This window comes from Idiotropiscis lumnitzeri, chromosome 10 (assembly GCF_059441095.1).
Source record: "Idiotropiscis lumnitzeri isolate Australia: NSW breed Sydney's pygmy pipehorse chromosome 10, RoL_Ilum_1.0, whole genome shotgun sequence".
Taxonomy (NCBI): Eukaryota; Metazoa; Chordata; class Actinopteri; order Syngnathiformes; family Syngnathidae; genus Idiotropiscis; species Idiotropiscis lumnitzeri.
In genome coordinates this window covers 5,539,465-5,558,651 of record NC_142400.1, presented here as the reverse complement: position 1 = coordinate 5,558,651, position 19,187 = coordinate 5,539,465, and the positions used below count along the sequence as shown (strand labels likewise).

Genomic DNA, 19,187 nt, shown 5'->3' with positions numbered 1-19,187 from the left:
TTGGTTATGCAACCTTAACCATAATATTGCTGCCACAGCAGAAAAAAAAACATTACATTCAGTAATATCATCCCGGTCTGTTGCCACTGGAAACTATGCATGCGTTCTTAGTCATTTATTACTTCGTGTGGCTACATGCGGTCCATGAATGCACCCTGGTCGCCTGGAAATCAAAAAGTGTTATATATTTTTTATTATTAAGTTAGTCTGGCACCTCCCAGTACTGATTTTTGAGGGAACCTATTTTCAGTAAATGGCCACAAGATGGCGCCACGGTAAATGTAAAGTAGGGTTTTGGTGGCAAAGAACTGTGTTGTAGTGAGAGAAGTGGCTGAAATTAAAGTACTTGTAGTGCTGTGGCATCTATAGGCAATGCAATTATTAACCTTTTTAGGGGAGTTAAATTACAGATTAGTTCCTCTCTGAGATTAATGCATATATTATTTTTGACATTATTCTAATGTAAAATAGATGCCTTGAGTCTATAAATGTTGGGAAACTGAACTAAATCATGGTGATTTGCAGATTGGATCGCGAATCGCTACGGTGAGCAATGATGAAGAGACAGCAGCTTCTCACTTGACAGATTTTATTGGAGCTGAATGACTTGGGGGCACTAACATTGTCTGAAAGACTCGGTTCTAACAGCTTGATACTATGTGGTCTCCTCTGTTACAGAAGTGGTGGGCCCTTTGACTTCCTCGTCGCCCGTCTTCTGTTTTAAGCGTCTTCCTCTGCGTCCTCCTCAAACTCGCCCTCTTCCTCGGCCGTGGCGTCCTGGTACTGCTGGTACTCGGACACCAGGTCGTTCATGTTGCTCTCGGCCTCGGTGAACTCCATCTCATCCATGCCCTCGCCTGTGTACCAGTGCAAGAAGGCCTTGCGGCGGAACATGGCGGTGAACTGCTCGGAGATGCGCTTGAACAGCTCCTGGATTGCTGTGCTGTTGCCGATGAAGGTGACGGCCATCTTGAGGCCGCGGGGAGGAATGTCACACACGGCCGTCTTGACGTTGTTGGGGATCCATTCCACAAAGTAGCTGCTGTTTTTGTTCTGCACGTTGAGCATCTGCTCGTCCACCTCCTTCATGGACATGCGGCCTCGGAAGACGGCGGCCACGGTCAGGTAGCGGCCGTGGCGCGGGTCGCAGGCCGCCATCATGTTCTTGGCATCGAACACTTGCTGCGTGAGCTCGGGGACGGTGAGTGCGCGGTACTGCTGGCTGCCGCGGCTGGTGAGCGGGGCGAAGCCGGGCATGAAGAAATGCAGACGGGGGAAAGGCACCATGTTGACGGCCAGCTTGCGCAGGTCGGCGTTGAGCTGGCCCGGGAAGCGCAGGCACGTGGTGACGCCGCTCATGGTGGCGGAGACGAGGTGGTTGAGATCTCCGTAAGTGGGCGTGGTCAGCTTGAGCGTGCGGAAGCAGATGTCATACAGAGCTTCGTTGTCGATGCAGTAGGTCTCGTCTGTGTTCTCCACCAGCTGGTGGACGGACAGCGTGGCGTTGTACGGCTCCACCACTGTGTCGGACACCTTAGCACAAAATATTATGCATTATGATCATGTTTGGGCAGCGTGTCGGAATAGAGAATACGCAACTGGCAATTATATTTCTCAAAATCGGTCAGCCCTACTAGATTTAAACCCGAAAGGAAAAAATGCACTTTGTTGAGCGAGACTTCACTGAAAATTTCAAACAAAGGCGCACTCTCTACAACGGATGCCAAGAGAAAAAGAATTTAAGTGCTTTACAACGACGATAGAAAATGGAGGCATAAAGTGATATCACCTTGGGGGACGGCACCACGCTAAAGGTGTTCATGATCCTATCGGGGTATTCCTCCCGGATCTTGCTGATGAGCAGGGTTCCCATCCCCGACCCGGTTCCTCCGCCCAGGGAGTGTGTGAGCTGGAAGCCCTGCAGGCAGTCACAGCTCTCCGACTCTTTGCGCACCACATCCAGGACCGAGTCCACCAGCTCGGCACCCTCCGTGTAGTGACCCTTGGCCCAGTTGTTTCCAGCACCGCTCTGACCTACACGACAGCTCAGTTTAGCGATTCTGTTCACAGAAGACTAGTCAGTCGCAAAATTTGTCCGTGCACCATTTGTGTTCAAAGATCAGCTGCTTCAAGCGCTTTAAGAAGTGCATTTTTGTGTTAGCATTACCATTAAGCTAGCGCACTAAAGGCTGTTTTTTTTTTTTTTCCACAATGAGTGGTTCTCCTTGTTCAAGTTTAGTTTGACAGTAAATTCAGCTGGGAGTGGCATTAAACAGCCTGAAGCCTTTTATTTAATTTTTTTTTTTTTTTAAATTGGACACTATTTCTTCTGCTTTTGTGAAGTGAGTTGACAGTTCATATCTCAACTCCAACAACAAAAAATAGAATACTGTAATGACGTGTAGGCTATTTTGGAAAAATTCAAAAATCAGGTCACTTGTACAAATAACGGTTTCTTTGCGTATTTATTTTACTGACTATTTTTACTTTTACTCTCTCTTTACTACATTACACAACAGAAATTTGTACCTTCTAGTCCTTACTTAGTCAAAATACATTTCAAACTCCACTCTGCCATTTTCAGACAGTACATCTATAACCTCTTTTTGTTTTCTAATAGAGTATACACTCCAAAAAAAACAACTTCAAAACGATGAAGTTTCATGTTATCGTAACACTCCTTCCCACATCAGTCATGCTAACAACGTAGCCACCACGGCTAACGCTGGCTTTTTTACAGTGCTAATGCTAGCTTAGCATTTGTATTTTGTTGAAGTTGGAGATGTGTTGTCTGCCTATTTGAGAATGGGACTTATGTGAATTAGTGTGAGGCATGGTTTAGGTCAAAAACTCGGGGGGGAGGGGATTGATCGGGGGAAGCATTAGTAAAGTGATGCTACGTTTATTGCAAATCTTGCTAGCAGTTTGAACACTGCAAACTCCCCCTTCAAGTATGGCGTGGTGTACTGCTGATAACAGAGTTCATCAACACACCCACCAAAGACAAAATTGTCAGGTCTGAAGATCTGTCCGAAAGGTCCGGACCTCACGGAGTCCATGGTGCCGGGCTCCAAGTCCACAAGGATGGCACGGGGGACATATTTCCCTCCTACAGTCGGAAAACGAGAGTGAGGCCCACACAGAGCAAAACAGCTCAGTAATGGAACACAAAACACAGTGAAATAATAACGCAGACAAAAAAAGAACGCTCAAGTCCCTCCCATCTGCTCCCATGCTGGGAATCCTCCCACTGTCCTCAATCTCTCCTCCTCCAACAAATCTAATTCGAACCTAACCTAAATTCACATCGCTACAAATTCAGACTGATATGAACAATGGCTGGCTTATCTGAAAGTTTAAAAATTAATCAGTCTATTGTTTGAATTACTGATAATGGATAAAGAAAACAATTAAGTTATACTTTAGATCAGGGGTCATTCACATTTTTTAAATTTAAAGCTACTGTATATGTCTTGGTTCTTTTAGTTTTATGTTCTTAAGAACAGATTAGATGCAACATTTCAGCAGGAATTATTTCTTTAAAATTCGCTAATTTTAGAATTTGTCATATTGATTCACTCTTTTTTAACAATTCTTTTTAATGGTATTATTTGGAGCTGAGCCAAAATATTTCGATAAATGTGCCTCAAAAGTTATGCTCGAAATTATCATGAGTGGGACTCCAGCTCAGTCACATACACCGTTTAAAAAAATAAAAGTAAAAATTCAAGGCAATGAACTTTAAGTTTTTCTAATGTGCAAAGTGGCTTTCCCGCGTTTTCAACAGAGAAAAATTGTCCCTTGTATTAGCCCCCAACTTACACAAAAATAAGGAAAAATAAGCATAATAAGTGAAAAATATATAATTAGTAAAAACTACAAAAGTAAAAACAACTCATCAAATTGTTTTGGAGAAAAACAAATTTCTTGCTTAGTTGTGCCAACATTGTTACCTTAAATGAATACAACCACAAATGGAAATTTGATCAACACATGGCAGTTTTTGAAGTGCTGAATAGTTTTAATTTCTTTTTAGTTGCATTATTTGAACCGCTTTCCATCCTTATTCATGGATTTTTTTTCATTAATCAAGCTTTTTTTTTTTTTTGCAGAGTGGACGCTAAGGAACATCGTTTCATTCCTAAATTCCACATTTTAATAATAGTGACTTGAAGAATGTCGTGTAACCTGTGGCCTCGTTGTAATAGACGCTGATCCTGTCCAGCTGGAGGTCGCTGTCTCCGTGGTAGGTGCCTGTTGGGTCGATGCCATGTTCATCGCTGATCACTTCCCAGAACTGCGCACACACACACACACACACACAACATCACATGACTGCACAACAAGCAATGGCGTTCAAGTCGTAGGAGCAGAGTAAGAGTGAATGAGAAAAACAGGAGTGTGCAAATTTGTAGCGTCGGATGATCCCTTCTTGGACTGAGCGATTGAACATGATACAGCTGCGATGACTTCCCTTGGAGTCAGAGACTGATGACTGAGCACTTCTTTCACATTTAAACACCCAAAGAAGAAGGCACAAAGAAGCGACTCATCTGCTTCGGAGTTAAAATAAACGTCACGCTGAAGAAGCTGATTGTATTGAGATCACCCCCCCCCACCCAACCTCCTCCCCCCTCACTCTCCCCCCTGCCAATTTAAAAGACCACACTTTTCTGCTTTAAACCCCTCTAAGCCAGTGGAACTGTTGATGCAAGCAAGTAGCTATTTGCAATAAGAGATCCTCCAACTTTTCTTCCCTCTGTCATGCAACCTCATTTTTTTTTTTTTTGCAGCAGCAGCAGCAGGAGCAGACACAGGATTTAGAGCAATCAGGGTAAACGGGTCGCGGTATTTAAAAGATTGGGAGATCTGTGGACTATGACCACCCACAAAAAAAAAAGTGACCTTAATATGAGGCGCACTTTTGAGTGACACAATAGATGGCAATGATGATGATGGTGATGATGATGCCACACCCTGACCCACTTGCGCCACAATGACGCCCGCTCAGCGATTGTGTCAATCAAAGCCACACTGGACATCCGAGTCGGTCCGCAAGGAGAGAAACGCGCTACAAAAAAAAAAAAAAAGTGAAGATTCGAATGCAGAATGATGTCAAACAAATGCGAATAATTTAGGCGATTCTTTCATAGGCGGGCCATGAGCAGATTAGCAGGGATGAAATTCAATTTGTGACTTCACCCAGGATGCGATGAGCATCAGCTGGTTCCTCCATTCCTTCCCCCCACCCTCGCCTTTATTTGGTTGAGGAACAATTCGCAGGGATCAGAAAGACAATCAAGACACACATTGGATCAAATCGTTAAATCTGTTTTTTTTGTGTGTTTTTTTTTAATTACTTCTATGAAACATCTTCACCATAGTTTCCCTTTTGTTCCTTTTTTAAACGTGATGGGGTGGGGACAAACTACGGATCACGAAATGAAGGCATGCTTCATGAAATAAAATATATATTTTTTAATTCTGCAGTGAATTAAATTGATTATGATAAGGCACTTTTTAGGGTTTTGATGATTTCGTTTTTTTAATTCTTGCTTGTGTCCTTCAAAAAATATTTATAGATCATAAAGTCAAGGCACACATATGACTAAAAGAATACATGTATATTTGAAAATCTATAAATTAGTGTAATTTACGTCATCTTTTATTGTTTTAATGTTGACTTTAAAAATCTGTAGACATTGAAATAATTAAATTGATATTTTATTTTATATTAAACTTAATTATTTTAGTATACTTTATAAAGTATTTAATCAACAAAAGGGGATCATGTACTTTTATTAGATGTATTAAAAACATGTTATCCTTTTTTAAAAATAATTTCTGTCATTTGTGCTACATTATTTTTTTTTTTAAATTGGCCACATTTTTTAATTTTTAAAAATTAAAATTTAATCCTGTATTTAGTCCATATTTGGATTAATCCACCTTTATGTTTGATAGTCAACACATTGCTTTAAAATCTATTTTAAAATCGATTTCAGAAATCAGTTCATATTAATATATTGAAAATATTGCCAAAAATGATGTTACCAAGAAAGATAATTGTGTACAAGAGAGTGAGGGGTTGTTTTAAGCATTTGTAGCCTTGGTTGCCAAGCAGATGTGTGGCCCTCAAGCGCAATGATGTCATAAGCTCTACTATTGTGCCAAGAAAAGCCACATCATTTTTTTTTTGCTTTTAAAATCTAATTAAAATCAACAGATAACACCACCAAGAATAAAAAAAAAAACAGCAAGATTGTGATTCATTTTTAAAATGTATATTGCTCCGCTTTTGTCTGCCAATTATCCATGCCACACCCAACAGCTGATGTTCTGAACCATCTGCTGCACCCCCTCACAAATACAAATCTAATCAATGCCAATTATTGATTAGTCGTAGAAGTAGGAAAGGCAGAGAGAGGACAAGAAAAAAAAAAAACACTCACACTCTTTTGTGTGAGGTATTTAAATGCAAGGCAGGACAAAGGGGAGGAATAGACGTCGAAAGGACTTGACACTTCTTTCGTATTTCTCTCATTTCCACACAGGCATGCAGACAAAGAGAAGACACGCCCGAGCGGTGGACATGAGCAGACAAGTGTACCGTTATTCCGGCTTTCCACACCCACCCTCCATGACTCCGGACTGCACAATGGCATTATTAAAACAAAAGACTGCGTGCCACTGCCTGCCACTCTTCCTCTTGCATGCAAGTGAGAATTTCATTTTCATTTCTTTTGTTGCGTGAGCCCTTTGTCCACCAACTCGGAGTCATTATCCATCCAGCCCACCTGCATAAATTACGCCCGTTTTCCCACACTCATGCAGACTGGACGCTTGCTCGAATACATGTTTTTTTTTTTTCTCTCTCATTGTTTCCTACCTTGGCACCGATTTGGTTGCCGCACTGGCCGGCTTGGATGTGCACGATCTCCCTCATAGTGGCTGCCAAAAAAGTTGGGGGACAAAAAAAGGGGAAAGTTTGTTGGACGAGCAGAGACCAGACGAGAAGAGGCGAGGCGAGGCGGTGGCACAATGGATTTATAATGCTGGAGGCGCTCCAGGGAAAGGCAGGCTGGGAGTAGTGGGCGTGGCCTATGGGAAGCGAGGCCAGTTTGATGTGTGGGATTGGCTGAATTTGCTGCGGAGCTCTCGAACTGGGGGTCCTGCAGCAGGAGGGGCCTTCTTGCTGCTGTCGCTGCTGCAGAGTTGGGAGTGGTGAGGGGATAAAAGGAGGCAGACAGAACACAGTTGATTTTCACACTCAGACATGAATTTCTTTTTAGGTTGAAAAAATATCTTTGTGTATTTTATATTAATTAACTTCTTAATACTATCCCATGTAATGTTGCAATTCTAGAAACCAGCAATACTACACACAAATCTAAGGGGGAAAAGCATGTAACTGTGCATCATATGTACATAATATGATGAAGGAAAATCTAAATATAAACCCGAAACAAATACACCATACTCACCAGAGATGCTGATTATTAAATTTATAAATGTGTATAAAAATCCAAGTTAAAGCGTTAACTCTGGAGATTAATCGAAATAAAAACTCAGTTAATTCAATTTTGTTTACTTCAAAAATAATTTGCTCTTTGCCTATTTCAAATACTGTACCTGTACATCTTTAGCACATGATCTCAGAACAATACACACTGCTCAAGATCCCACTGGGCCTAGCAAACCAACACTGCTGGGGTGTGGTGCTTGCGGGCAGGACTAAACGTACAGGTTTTGATAATTGTTTCTAATAAAAATGCCTGTTAAGATGACTCGATTTTTGGCCTTGCGCGGATGAATTTGAAATTCTATTGGTACAAGAAACAGCCCCATAGTTTAAGTTGCGTTGCGTACTGATTTTGAAGAGAATACTATACAGCTTCTTGTTAGTTGAATTAAGTTTTTTCTTCTTGTTTTCTGAACTTGTTCAATGACATTTGAAATTATGCTATTAGGACCAATGATATAGACATTAGAATGGTGTGCCCCCTTCCCCCACACCGCAAATTAATTTGAAGGAGTCTTGAGTGGAAAAGATTGACCTATTGGATAAGTGGACATTTGGGGAATTGAAAAATTCTAGCCCAGATATTCTGAATGTTCATAAATGCAATCATTTGAATTCTAGAAGCTATAAAATCCAGGAAACGTTCAAGTTCGCCATGACTTTTTACACGTCACGTTTGCAATTTAACGTGTAGTGTCGCGCTTGTCCAGCAGATGGTGACAGAGTGACGTTGGTGGAATGGGCGTGGCCATGGTGCACTTCCGGTCTGGCAGACATTTTTGTCGTTCCGATTGACGGTAAACAGCAACCTTCTCACTCGATCCCACCCAACGCGAATAAAGCTCGTTTTTTTTACTCTATCCGACAAATAACGGTAAGTCATCCCTACGTGCCAACATTTGATTATCCATACGATTTTATAGTCTGAAAACACAAGAAAGTCGTCGCAATGTTACCCGTTAAAATCCTCGGAATGTGGAGGAGGGGGACATAGGGGTGGAGGATATTTTGCAGGCGTTCACCACGAACCACCATTTGAACGTGTTTCAATGTGTTAAACTTGTCAATAAATGTACTTAATTGAAATTTTTACATTAGAATTTATCGAACTTCGTGTCGTTTCTCGGTTTATTCCTCTGTCGTGGGGGCGTGGTTCTGTCAGTGCTGCGCACTCGAGTAATTGAATTTATCGGGCACTGAATGTTCCCAATGCATCAACCGTATTAGTCCTTACTTGTTTCAAAATGTTCTGAAAAAAATAGACGTTGTTGTGTTTTTAGCTCTGACAATGTTTCCGTTTGTATTTTTAAGCAAAAGCAAATATGTTTTACACGTGTGGACCCAACGAAGCCATGGTGGTCTCAGGTAAAGATGTTTCATTGAATCTTGGGCATAAATGTCTTTTTTTGTTTAGCTTTTGCTAGATTCGTCTGTTTAATTTTGTATTTAAACGTTGAACCCTTAATTTGTCAATTATTGGGTTCAGTTAAACAGTGGGCTTTCATTTATCCCACTAACAAAGAAACTGAAGTAGCTGGATTCTTTTTATCCATTTACAAATTTCACTTTTTTAACATTTACATTTCTTGGGTTCAGTTAAACAGCGTGACGTCATTCAGTCACGTAATAAAAAGGTAATGCTAGATTAAATATAGGTTTTGATTTATTTCTAATCAGCTGTTTTTTTATTATTATTTCTAAATGTCACACTTATATAAAACCATCATATTGTTAATTCCTGGTTTTACATTAGCAGTGGGCTGTCATTTCATATTTTCAAGGGAGAAATGGCTTTATTTACAACCAAACAGCTGACTACACAGTTGTGTCATGTGACTGATTTGAGTCATCACAACAGATGACATCGCTAAACAAAAATTAGATCATCAAACTACCAAAGCATACAAAATCCTTGTTGGCATTAAGATAATGAATAATATATTTGGACTTTTTCTTTAAGTCTGGCAGGGGAGATCATGTGTGGAACTTTATGAAAAGGCTGCAACTTGCATGCAGCCAAGTTACACATTAATGAACATCATGTTTGTGTTGCGCGTCCTCCTCTTTCCTTGCAGGCTTCGCCCGCTCTCCTCCTCTAATGATCGCCGGAGGACGAGTGTTTGTCTTCCCGTGTATTCAACAGATCCAGAGGTGATCTCACTGTTCTTCTTCTGCTTTGTCGTTTTTTTTTAATTGGGGGGTGGGCTCTGCGTTGCTGCCCTCAAAATGTCGCTCTTAAATCATCCAGCTTGGTAGGAGGCGATTATAAAATGCTGTACTTGGTCTTGCTGGTCATCACGGGCCCAGGGGAGTGGTTGATAATTGACTTACTTCTTCCTGGCTTTGCCTCTTGTATAATAGCACAAGCGTGTTATTACATTTGTATACACATACGGTGGAACCCCTCATGGCTGATCTGATTGATATTTCTTCTCCCATATCCTATTAAATAGTGACAACTGAATAAAATTAGTTCCAGAGTCAAGCCGTTGCCATCACAAATTAATCCATTATCTTTACAAGCATTTTTTTAAGTAACATTATGAACATTCTTAACTCATCCAAATGTGACAAGTTCACTTTTGTATAATAAAATAAAATTCAGCATCACAATTCCACTGTCATCTCTGAGTTGTGATTCTTAATTCGTACCTTTTTCCGTTTTAGGATCACGCTGAACACGCTGACGCTAAATGTGAAGAGCGACAAAGTGTACACCCGCCATGGTGTCCCCATCTCCGTCACGGGCATTGCTCAGGTAACGTCTGCGAGGCTGGATGAGAGGAAATGTCCCATTTTCAATGAGTCTGACCACTCACAGCTCAGAGGAGGCGGGTCTTTTCAATGTCAACAATGGCAACAATGCCAACAGAGATCCAGTTGCAGCCACCCAGCTGCTTATCTGCGGATTATCTCAGTCATGATTCAGCGATTCAAACACGCGCAACGTTAGGAACACTTGCACTAATAGTCCAGTGATGTAATAATTCAACAGTATGTTTATTATTATTTTTCCTCAATGATTGTCCGCATAGGATATTTAGATTGCAGTGGTCTGCCGCAAATTCACAGTTCACTGTTTCTGTCCTCAAGCCAAAAACCTTGTCTGATAAAAGTAGTGCTTTAGCGCCATCTTGTTATAACATCGATACGTAATGTTCCCTGTTCCGTCATACCTCTCTACCTCGCAGGTGAAGATCCAGGGCCAGAACAAGGAGATGCTCGCTACCGCCTGCCAGATGTTCATGGGCAAGTCGGAGCCCGAGATTGCCCAGATCGCCTTGGAGACGCTGGAGGGCCACCAGAGGGCCATCATCGCTCACCTCACCGTGGAGGTGATGCTGCGTTATCGGCTGGTTGGCGCGCAAGCCAAACAATGTGACTAAAATGTGTCTCTCACCCGTCGCAGGAGATCTACCAGGACCGCAAGAAGTTCTCCGAGCAGGTCTTCAAGGTGGCCTCCTCGGACCTGGTCAATATGGGGATTGGCGTGGTCAGCTACACCCTTAAAGATGTCCATGATGATCAGGTAAACGCCCACCTCGGTAGTCTACTGTGGGACCGATTCACTTGGTGCTGTCGGCAAACATCACACCAAGCGGCACATTGTGGACACTAGCGTCAATGTTGTCATTGTGATGAGCAACTAATATTTGACCACAAAAGTTGCAGCATCACATGCAGATTGACAAAATAATACTTAGAGGCATTTATTCTTTATCCTCTGCAAAAAAAAAAATCACAAATTAGTACATCTCACGATGTCACTTATTTGTGAAACTTGTCTTCGTGCAATATGGTAATTAGTTGACAATAAATGTGATGATAGCCATAGAACAATTGGATGGTATTGCAACACAGGAAAGTGTCTGGCGTCTCGTTACAAATACAGTTAAAATCCACAATTCATACACGGCTGGTGGTGGTAATAAATAATATAATCTACACACGTACGCATTTCCAACAATGTGGATGCATGTGAGCCGTACCTGCATCTTTCTCATCTTTTCCTGAGCCCGTCTCTGGCCACTAAAACACTTAAGTGGCCTGTATTGACTCACTCAACCGCTCTGTGCATTAGCGACAAATTAGCGCTAAGTGCTACCATGGCAACCGTGCGCCCTTAGTCAGATGGGCATCTTTGGATGATTTTAGGGTACTCGTAATGTAGAATTAGAAGGCAACCGAAATATTAGGAATGGCTCGTAATCAGATATGGCGAAGTTGGATAAGGAGAATCATGATTAAATGAATACGTCTCAAAATGTAATATTGACATTTATCCGTCTCTGCGTTTTCTTCAGGACTACCTCCACTCACTGGGCAAGGCCAGGACAGCCCAGGTGCAGAAGGACGCCAGGATCGGAGAGGCTCAGTACAAGCGGGACGCCGTCATCAGGGTGAGAAAGTCATCTTTAGTTTCGTTGACTTCCAAGTGAGCAAACCTTAAACGTTCTTGTTGTGCATGTAGGAGGCCCAAGCCATGCAGGAGAAGATTTCTGCTCAGTACAAGAACGAGATCGAGATGGCCAAATCCCAGCGGGACTACGAGCTGAAAAAGTCGGCCTACGACGTGGAGGTCAACACCAAGAAGGCGGAGTCCGAAATGGCCTATCAGCTTCAGGTACGTCCCCCGTCTCGCTCGATGGCGTGACGAGAGCTGGCGTGTAAGCGATCGCTGCCGGCGCGCTCCGGTCCCGGCAGGTGGCCAAGACCAAGCAGCGCATCGAGGAGGAGAAGATGCAAGTGCAGGTGGTGGAGCGCAGCCAGCAGATCATGCTGCAGGAGCAGGAGATCGTCCGCAAGGAGAAGGAACTGGAGGCCAAGGTCAAGAAGCCTGCCGAGGCCGAGAAGTATCGTCTGGAGAGGCTGGCCGAGGCCCAGCGGTAAATAGGAATGCATTGAAAGACTCCAAAACCAAGATTTGTTTTCAAAGGGAGTATAGTAACAGTTTTTTTCTCCCGACAGCCTGCAGCTCATCATGGAGGCCGAGGCTGAGGCAGAGTCCATCAAAGTGAGTCTTTTTTTAAAATTTTTTTTAACTACTTACAGATAAAAATACATCTTTCGCTTGCCTGACGATATCCCTCTCCATCTTCTCTGTGTGTGTGTAGATGAAGGGTGAGGCAGAGGCCTTCGCCGTGGAGGCCAAAGGTCGCGCCGAGGCCGAGCAGATGTCCAAGAAGGCTGAGGCCTTCAAGCAGTATGGAGAAGGAGCCATGGTGGACATGCTGCTGGAGAAGCTTCCTCTGGTTAGTTCCACTTTGACCCTACCCTGAAATGTGTGTGTGTGTGTGGGGGGTCCTGCAGGTTCAAAGTTAACTTAAGGCGGTGGGCTTGTACGTTTTGAGCAGGGGCATCTTGGGGGCACTGCCAGATCTTAGTTCGTTATGCTACAATAAGTTCTCAACAATCTCAGTCATTTTGAAGTTCACTGGCAGGCTTAAGGGTGGCCCCGTACGTGCACGTTATTAAACGGCTCACTCATTGCTAGCATGACTTGTTCATGGTGAATATTGCTAAAAAGGAAATGTTGCATTTTGGTGAACAGACAAAAAAAAAAAGCATGAGGTGATCAACTTACCTGATGACACCAACAGGAACGTTCATGTTGGCACAGGCGGTTGCAGCACCTTTCGTTTCTAACCACAATTAAATAACTGGTCGAGAAAACGAAGAAGTGTTATAAGATGGGGCCAGAGGGGGATGATTTTCCAAAAGATCATTTGAATATTAGTCTTGTGTCAGGTCATACAAACTGTTGTAAACACATTATCACCGTTTTCAAATAATGGCCTTAGTCATGTTTAGCCCCCAAAAAATTGCCTTGAACATCTCTGCAAATGTCAGTGAAACACATTTTTCAATTCTACTCCTGAATTAAAATAATCAGTATTTCTTTTTCATGCTTTCTGAAAAAAAAAAATGACTAAGGTCATTATTATAGGAAGGTGATGATATGACAAAAGAAAAAGCACGCCGGTATGCGTCTTGACTTCTTCTCAATCTCGGCATGATCCCGCAGATGGCCGAGGAGATCAGCAAGCCGCTGTCGTCGGCTCAGAAGGTCACCATGGTGTCCAGCGGCGGCGCCGACGTCGGTGCCGCCAAGCTGGCCGGCGAAGTCCTGGAGATCATGACCCGCGTGCCCTCGGCCGTGGAGAAGCTCACCGGAGTGGACATCTCCCAGGTACGCTTCACCGTTTGAATTTGCACTTCGAATCACGGCGTGTGAAGTTTCGAACATGCGTGACGCCGCTCGTCCCGTGTCCAGGTTACGGGCCAGTCCCTCCGTGTGCATTAAGACGACATCACGCCTCCTCCTTCTCCTCCTCCCGGTGCCTCGATAAGCAGTCCTGTGACGCCATCTTTCCTGCGTGCATGTGAGCCTCATCCAACCGCGTGTATCTGTCTGTTTCTCTTCATATCTCAGACAAGTGCTTTTTTTTTTGGGCCACCAGCGAAGATCCGTGAAGCTGCGGCGGTGTTGCCATGAAGCATTTCAGTGTGTTTTAAATAAAAGTCAATCAGTAACGTTTGCCTTTTGGATGAGGCAGCATAGCTTCATGTCCACTATATTCATCTGCGAAATCAAGTTAGCTTCTGCAAGCGCACGTCGTTACAACCAGCTGAGCTCCAAATGCGTCCCAAAGAGGGATTGGGCCACATTGAAAAGAACGACTGGTTTTCAATTTTACAGAAAAAAAAAAAAGTCATGACAAAGAATAGAGTCTTTTTCATTTCAAAGCGTAATATTACGAGAGTAACGTCACACTTGCGAGTTCCAGAATTCTGATTTACTTAAAGTAGCGATTAGAAAAATATCGGTAATATATTGAATCATTAAGAGAAGAAGTTTAGCATGTAGAAGTCAATGTTTTAGAAAAATGTGACAGAATAATGTTAGGAAAAGATGTGACATTAATAAAGTGGTAATATCACATGAATATATTCACAAAAAAAGGACTAAAGTCCAAATGTTTGAGAAATAAATGTGCAATTTAATGTTATGATATTGCAGAATAAAATGCGTAATATGACAAAAAGTATTCATATCAAAAGAATTGCAAAGTCTCAGTCTGTTTTGGATTTGAGTGGAATGTTTGGTGGCTATTCACTTCATTAAAAGTAACATCAATTCAGACTTTTTTTTTCCCCCTCGCATAAACTTCATTTTTGCTCTGAAAAGTAGGCTTTCCCCTAAAATGTGGCTGCCAGGATGGCCGAGTGGTCTAAGGCGCCGCGTTCAGAACCCAGTCTCCCCAGGAGGCCTGGGTTCGAATCTCAAATTTTGGCTGCCAGGATGGCCGAGTGGTCTAAGGCGCCGCGTTCCGGACCCAGTCTCCCCAGGAGGCCTTGGTTCGAATCTCATGGCTGCCAGGATGGCCGAGTGGTCTAAGGCGCCGCGTTCAGGACCCAGTCTCCCCAGGAGGCCTGGGTTTGAATCTCGAATTTCCCCATTGTGGGACTAATAAAGGCAATATTATTATTATTATTATTAAAATGAGACCTTTATCTGAAAATCTAAACTTTGTAAAAGATGGAATATGACAACCATTAATTTATTTTTAGAGTTTTAATATTTTTTTTTGTCGCATTCAAAATGGATTCATTTATCCCATGATTTTTTTAAAAGCATAATTTATGACGTATTCTTGGAAAATTGGGAGATTTTATTTACCGTATTTAGATTTTGCCTCGTAAACATTTTTTAAAAAATTGTGTGAAATTGTTAATTTATTATCACGACGATTACTCACAACAAACCACTCAATTTGTTTTCAACGTGGCCCGGAAGACTGATGACGGATTTAATTTGCAAGTCCCATTTGAAAGAAAGCGGTTGTTTGGAGCGAGACGCTGTGTTGTGTCAACTTCTGAAAGTGAAAGAAAGTGTTTTGGAACGTTAAATGTACGCCAACGTCACTAACTCAGCCGCGCTGCTTTTATGACTAATTGTCCACGTTTATAAAGATGCTGTAGCGTTTACGTCGAGGTTTTGTAGTTCGAGTTTTTCATTTCATTTTTTTTTTTCCAAAGTTTTTAACGCTTTACTAACGACCCAATGCCGGATGCATGTCGTCACCGTTAAGTGCCTGCCTGCTTCAACATGGTTCAAATCCTCGTCAAACCTCAGCGCTCGTGCGCTCCCGCCTGTTACGCGTCAGGGAAGAAATAGCAACCGGATATCAGAATAAGGTTTTACAAAAGGGGTGGAAAATTCACAGTAAATTTCCATAAAATGCGGAAATTTTGGAAATTATCAGAACAAAACATTTGGGTTTAATTCTCGCTAATTCCCATGGAACGTTTCCAACTGATACAAGCCATAATGCTGCCAGGTCGGACGCCTCTTTGAAATTTTAGTCAAACCCTTTTTAAACATCTTCTGACTAACAATCTACTTTTTTTCTTTTTTTTTTGTTTAAGAAGAACGAAGCATGTGTAGCCTCAATGTTCGTGTTAAATGTTGTGCATTTATCTACATTTATCGATATTAAAGTGACAATTCAACAAAATAAAGTTCCGATATAAATCCTGGAGCCTTTGTCTTTTATTTGAAAAAGAGGTGAAACTTTATTGAAACATCTACAAAAATAAAACGGCACAAAATGGATGACCAACGGCATCAAGGTAGCAAGCGTTTCTACAGAAATCCCGAAGACTCCAAACGGAGACTTGTCTGTATTAGTACAGGAAAATACAAGATTTGTATTGAAAATATGTACAAACTAAACAAAACACGTACTATAAAAATACAGGTTAAGTTGAACTACAGTGTATCAAAAAAAAAAAAAAAAAGGACTCAAACGGCACCATGGCCGCTTGCAATCGGTAAACAACAACACGGAGCCAGCATCTCATTTCACAACTGATTCCGTCACGTCGCGACTTTGAGCAGTTATTCAATCGCGTGTACTAGTATGCCCTTTGACCTCACGAGTAACAAGTACAACAACTCGAGTGCACTAGTAGAACGACTGTCTTTCTAATAATATCGACCCCACTAATCAAGAAAGCCGTTTGTTCAAACCTCCTTGTGCCCTCGTTGACAACTGAATGCTACTAGTGCAGCGCTAGATGGCAACTAGTGTACATTTCAGCCACGCTAGTAAAGTGTAGTTGTCTTGCCAGTATTCAGAACGGTCATAGAGAAGCTGAAGGCAGTAGAGTGCGGCCCAGAGAAGCGATTTGGGCAAATTTATTTATATTTGGGCTCTCGGTTGCAAGTGCAAACTCACGTTAGCTTATTTTAAGTGCTAATTGGACAAATACTGAACAATTTAATGCTCATTCCAGTTCAAGTTTTGTGTCAAACTAAACTTTGTGTCTGCATGATATTATACTGCCTCCTGGTGGGCACGCCAGAAGGAGCAGCACAATGAATTGGAGTGCAGTGTTATTTTTAATAATTAAAAAAAAAAAAAAGATTTTTTATGTTTATGTTAAACGACACTAGTAAGTAGTCGTTCTGCTAGTGCATTGACTTGTCTTGCTCCTTAAGATAAAGCGCAAACTAGTACTTGGACATGGCCTAATTTCTCAAATGGCTTGAAGAAGATCCAGAGGGACTGAAAATCCAAAATTTCCTCCTCCTCCTCCTCCTCGAACCAAACACAAATGGAAGGCATCCAAGTCAGCATCCAATCAGCTCCTCATGCAGCAAACGTGTGTAGTGAGCATTTGATTTGGGAGGTCATGTCACCAAAATTGAACCTCGACATCATTTTTAGTCCAGAAGAGTCCATTTGGGTGTTGGGGCTTCCAAGCGCACTGCAGAACATAGTCAATAGTCGTCTGCGCTGCAATGAGTCACGTAGTCCACTGGAGGATGTTTTAACGTTCACCAGGTTGGGTAAAAAAATTTTTTTTTAAAGAATATCAGGGCGAGTTGGAGCCCATTCAAGGGCAGGTGCACTCTGGAACTGAACTCAAGGCAGCTATGTGAACTACTACACTGCCCTCTCACAACTTCCCCTCAACAGTTTTTGACCTGCTGAGTGACGTACGAGGATGACGGACGGGTGTCCCCATTTGAGCCAGAATCAAAAGCCAACTGACATCGCTGTGAACCACTACACTGCTCAAATTTGCATCACAATTGACTTGGAACTCAAAGTGGGCGGGGATCCGTCTGGTCTCGACTGCCGTTAATCAAGAATTGAGGCTGGGCTGATTGAATGAAAGGCAGCTATGTGAACTTTCCCAACAGCCGGCCATTTATTTTCTCTCCCGCTTGTGCACGACTCGATCAATGGCCTTCATTTGAACCCGTTTCAGGTTCAACCGACTTGGGGGTGTGGCTAATGCGATCAAGCCCTTGATTGCCATTGGCTAAGAATTCCACTACCAAGGGCCGTCATTCTGTTAAGGTGACAGCAGGGGGAGCTGGTGTTCACCCCACTCTGGACGGAGCGGCTTCGTGAACCACTACACGAATGGATCATGTCCCTACATGCATCCACGTTCCGTTCGGCTGATCCCGGTTATATTCGGAAGTGAATCACTACGCAGACGATTCAGAGAAGCCGAAGCCGTGAAATGTTCAGACGCTCGTTATGCTCCTGCACCTCTTACCTCATTTTCCGTCCTGGTAAAAAATGAAAGAAGAAAAGGCTCCTAATGCAGATTGCACCCGCCACCGCGACACTACACGATGTAGCTCCGCCTCTTATCTACACCTATCAAGCATAGGTTGCTGCGGTTTTGGGGGTTGTGGGGAAAAAACTGAACCAGCAGCGTCTCCAGCAGCCCCGTCCACCCAAAAAAGTACAAAAGATGAGGGGAGGGAAAAAAAAAAAAAAAAGCCGCAACGATTGTGGCGGCCCGTTGAAGCGCTGCGCGGCCTTACACCATGTTCATGGCGTCCTCGGCGAGGAAGGCGTGGATGTGGCCGAAAGACGGCCGCAGCTTGCAGTCTCGGTTCCAGCAGCTCAACATGAGCTCGTAGAGACCCTGAGGGCAGACGGCGGGCTTGCCCAGATACACCTGGCGAGCAGAGATGGCACAAGTGAGGGAAAGGTGGCGGCGTTTTCCAAATAGCGAGCGCGGGAGCGCTACCTGTCTGCCCTGGTCTCGGAAGAACTCGCCGGCGTTGTCGATGACTTGCTCGTCCGTCAGGTTGGAGTACGGCTGCTCCTGGCACACGCTCAGCATCTCCCACAAGGTCACGCCGAAGGCCCACACGTCGCTGGCCGTGGTGAACTTACCCTGGCGGGAGGAGTAATGCCACACCCATGTCAGTTTTTTGTTTTTTTAAGTCTGTTACGACCCGCTGAGCGCCAAACCACAGGGGAACGGTGTTGCAACATTGCAGAAGCAACGGCTAATTACAAATTGCCATATTCTGTCACATAAAAATGACATTTCCAGATAACAAATCAAGTGTTCCCAAAAATGACTGACTGGTGGTATGACTTAAAAACAATTTTGAACATCAGATGATTGGTTTTGGAGACATTTTTGTGTAGTTAAAAAAAAAAAAATTCTGTATAGAAAAAAAAGCATTGGAATTCGAGGGAAGCCTTTCTCTGATTGGCTAATGAGTTTCAGTTGAAAACATCAACTATTAATCTCATATGGACTAAATTTCCGAGGCGCTCTCCAAATGGACGCATTCAAATTTCAAATTTGCAACAAAAAAGAAAAAAATTCTTAAAATTCT

General features: G+C 42.8%; 3 protein-coding genes across 9 annotated transcripts in view; 1 reads left to right on the top strand and 2 right to left on the bottom strand.

The window, feature by feature from the left end:
- Window positions 1–572: 572 nt before the first annotated feature.
- tubb5 (tubulin, beta 5) lies at window positions 573–7,057 on the bottom strand. Its single transcript, XM_088306043.1, has 5 exons — window positions 6,890–7,057; window positions 4,189–4,297; window positions 2,999–3,109; window positions 1,790–2,034; window positions 573–1,533 (listed from the first exon to the last, which is right to left on the bottom strand). The coding sequence occupies exons 1-5, from the start codon at window positions 6,944–6,946 to the stop codon at window positions 721–723; spliced, it is 1,335 nt and encodes a 444-aa protein (XP_088162169.1). The 5' UTR covers window positions 6,947–7,057; the 3' UTR covers window positions 573–720.
- Window positions 7,058–8,240: 1,183 nt separating this feature from the next.
- flot1b (flotillin 1b) lies at window positions 8,241–16,065 on the top strand. The gene is made up of 13 exons (XM_088306044.1): window positions 8,241–8,396; window positions 8,834–8,887; window positions 9,598–9,673; window positions 10,190–10,280; window positions 10,714–10,857; window positions 10,932–11,051; window positions 11,827–11,922; window positions 11,994–12,146; window positions 12,227–12,408; window positions 12,491–12,536; window positions 12,637–12,774; window positions 13,548–13,712; window positions 13,797–16,065. The coding sequence occupies exons 2-13, from the start codon at window positions 8,845–8,847 to the stop codon at window positions 13,824–13,826; spliced, it is 1,284 nt and encodes a 427-aa protein (XP_088162170.1). The 5' UTR covers window positions 8,241–8,396; window positions 8,834–8,844; the 3' UTR covers window positions 13,827–16,065.
- Window positions 16,061–19,187, bottom strand: part of ddr1 (discoidin domain receptor tyrosine kinase 1) — a 48,219-nt gene continuing 45,092 nt past the window's right edge. For all 7 annotated transcript variants that reach the window (XM_088306036.1, XM_088306035.1, XM_088306038.1 and 4 more), the window contains 2 exons: window positions 18,584–18,733; window positions 16,061–18,511 (listed from right to left, as the gene is read on the bottom strand). In XM_088306036.1, coding sequence (XP_088162162.1) covers window positions 18,371–18,511; window positions 18,584–18,733 — 291 coding nt within the window. In that variant the 3' untranslated portion in view covers window positions 16,061–18,370. The remainder of the gene's footprint in view (window positions 18,512–18,583; window positions 18,734–19,187) is intronic.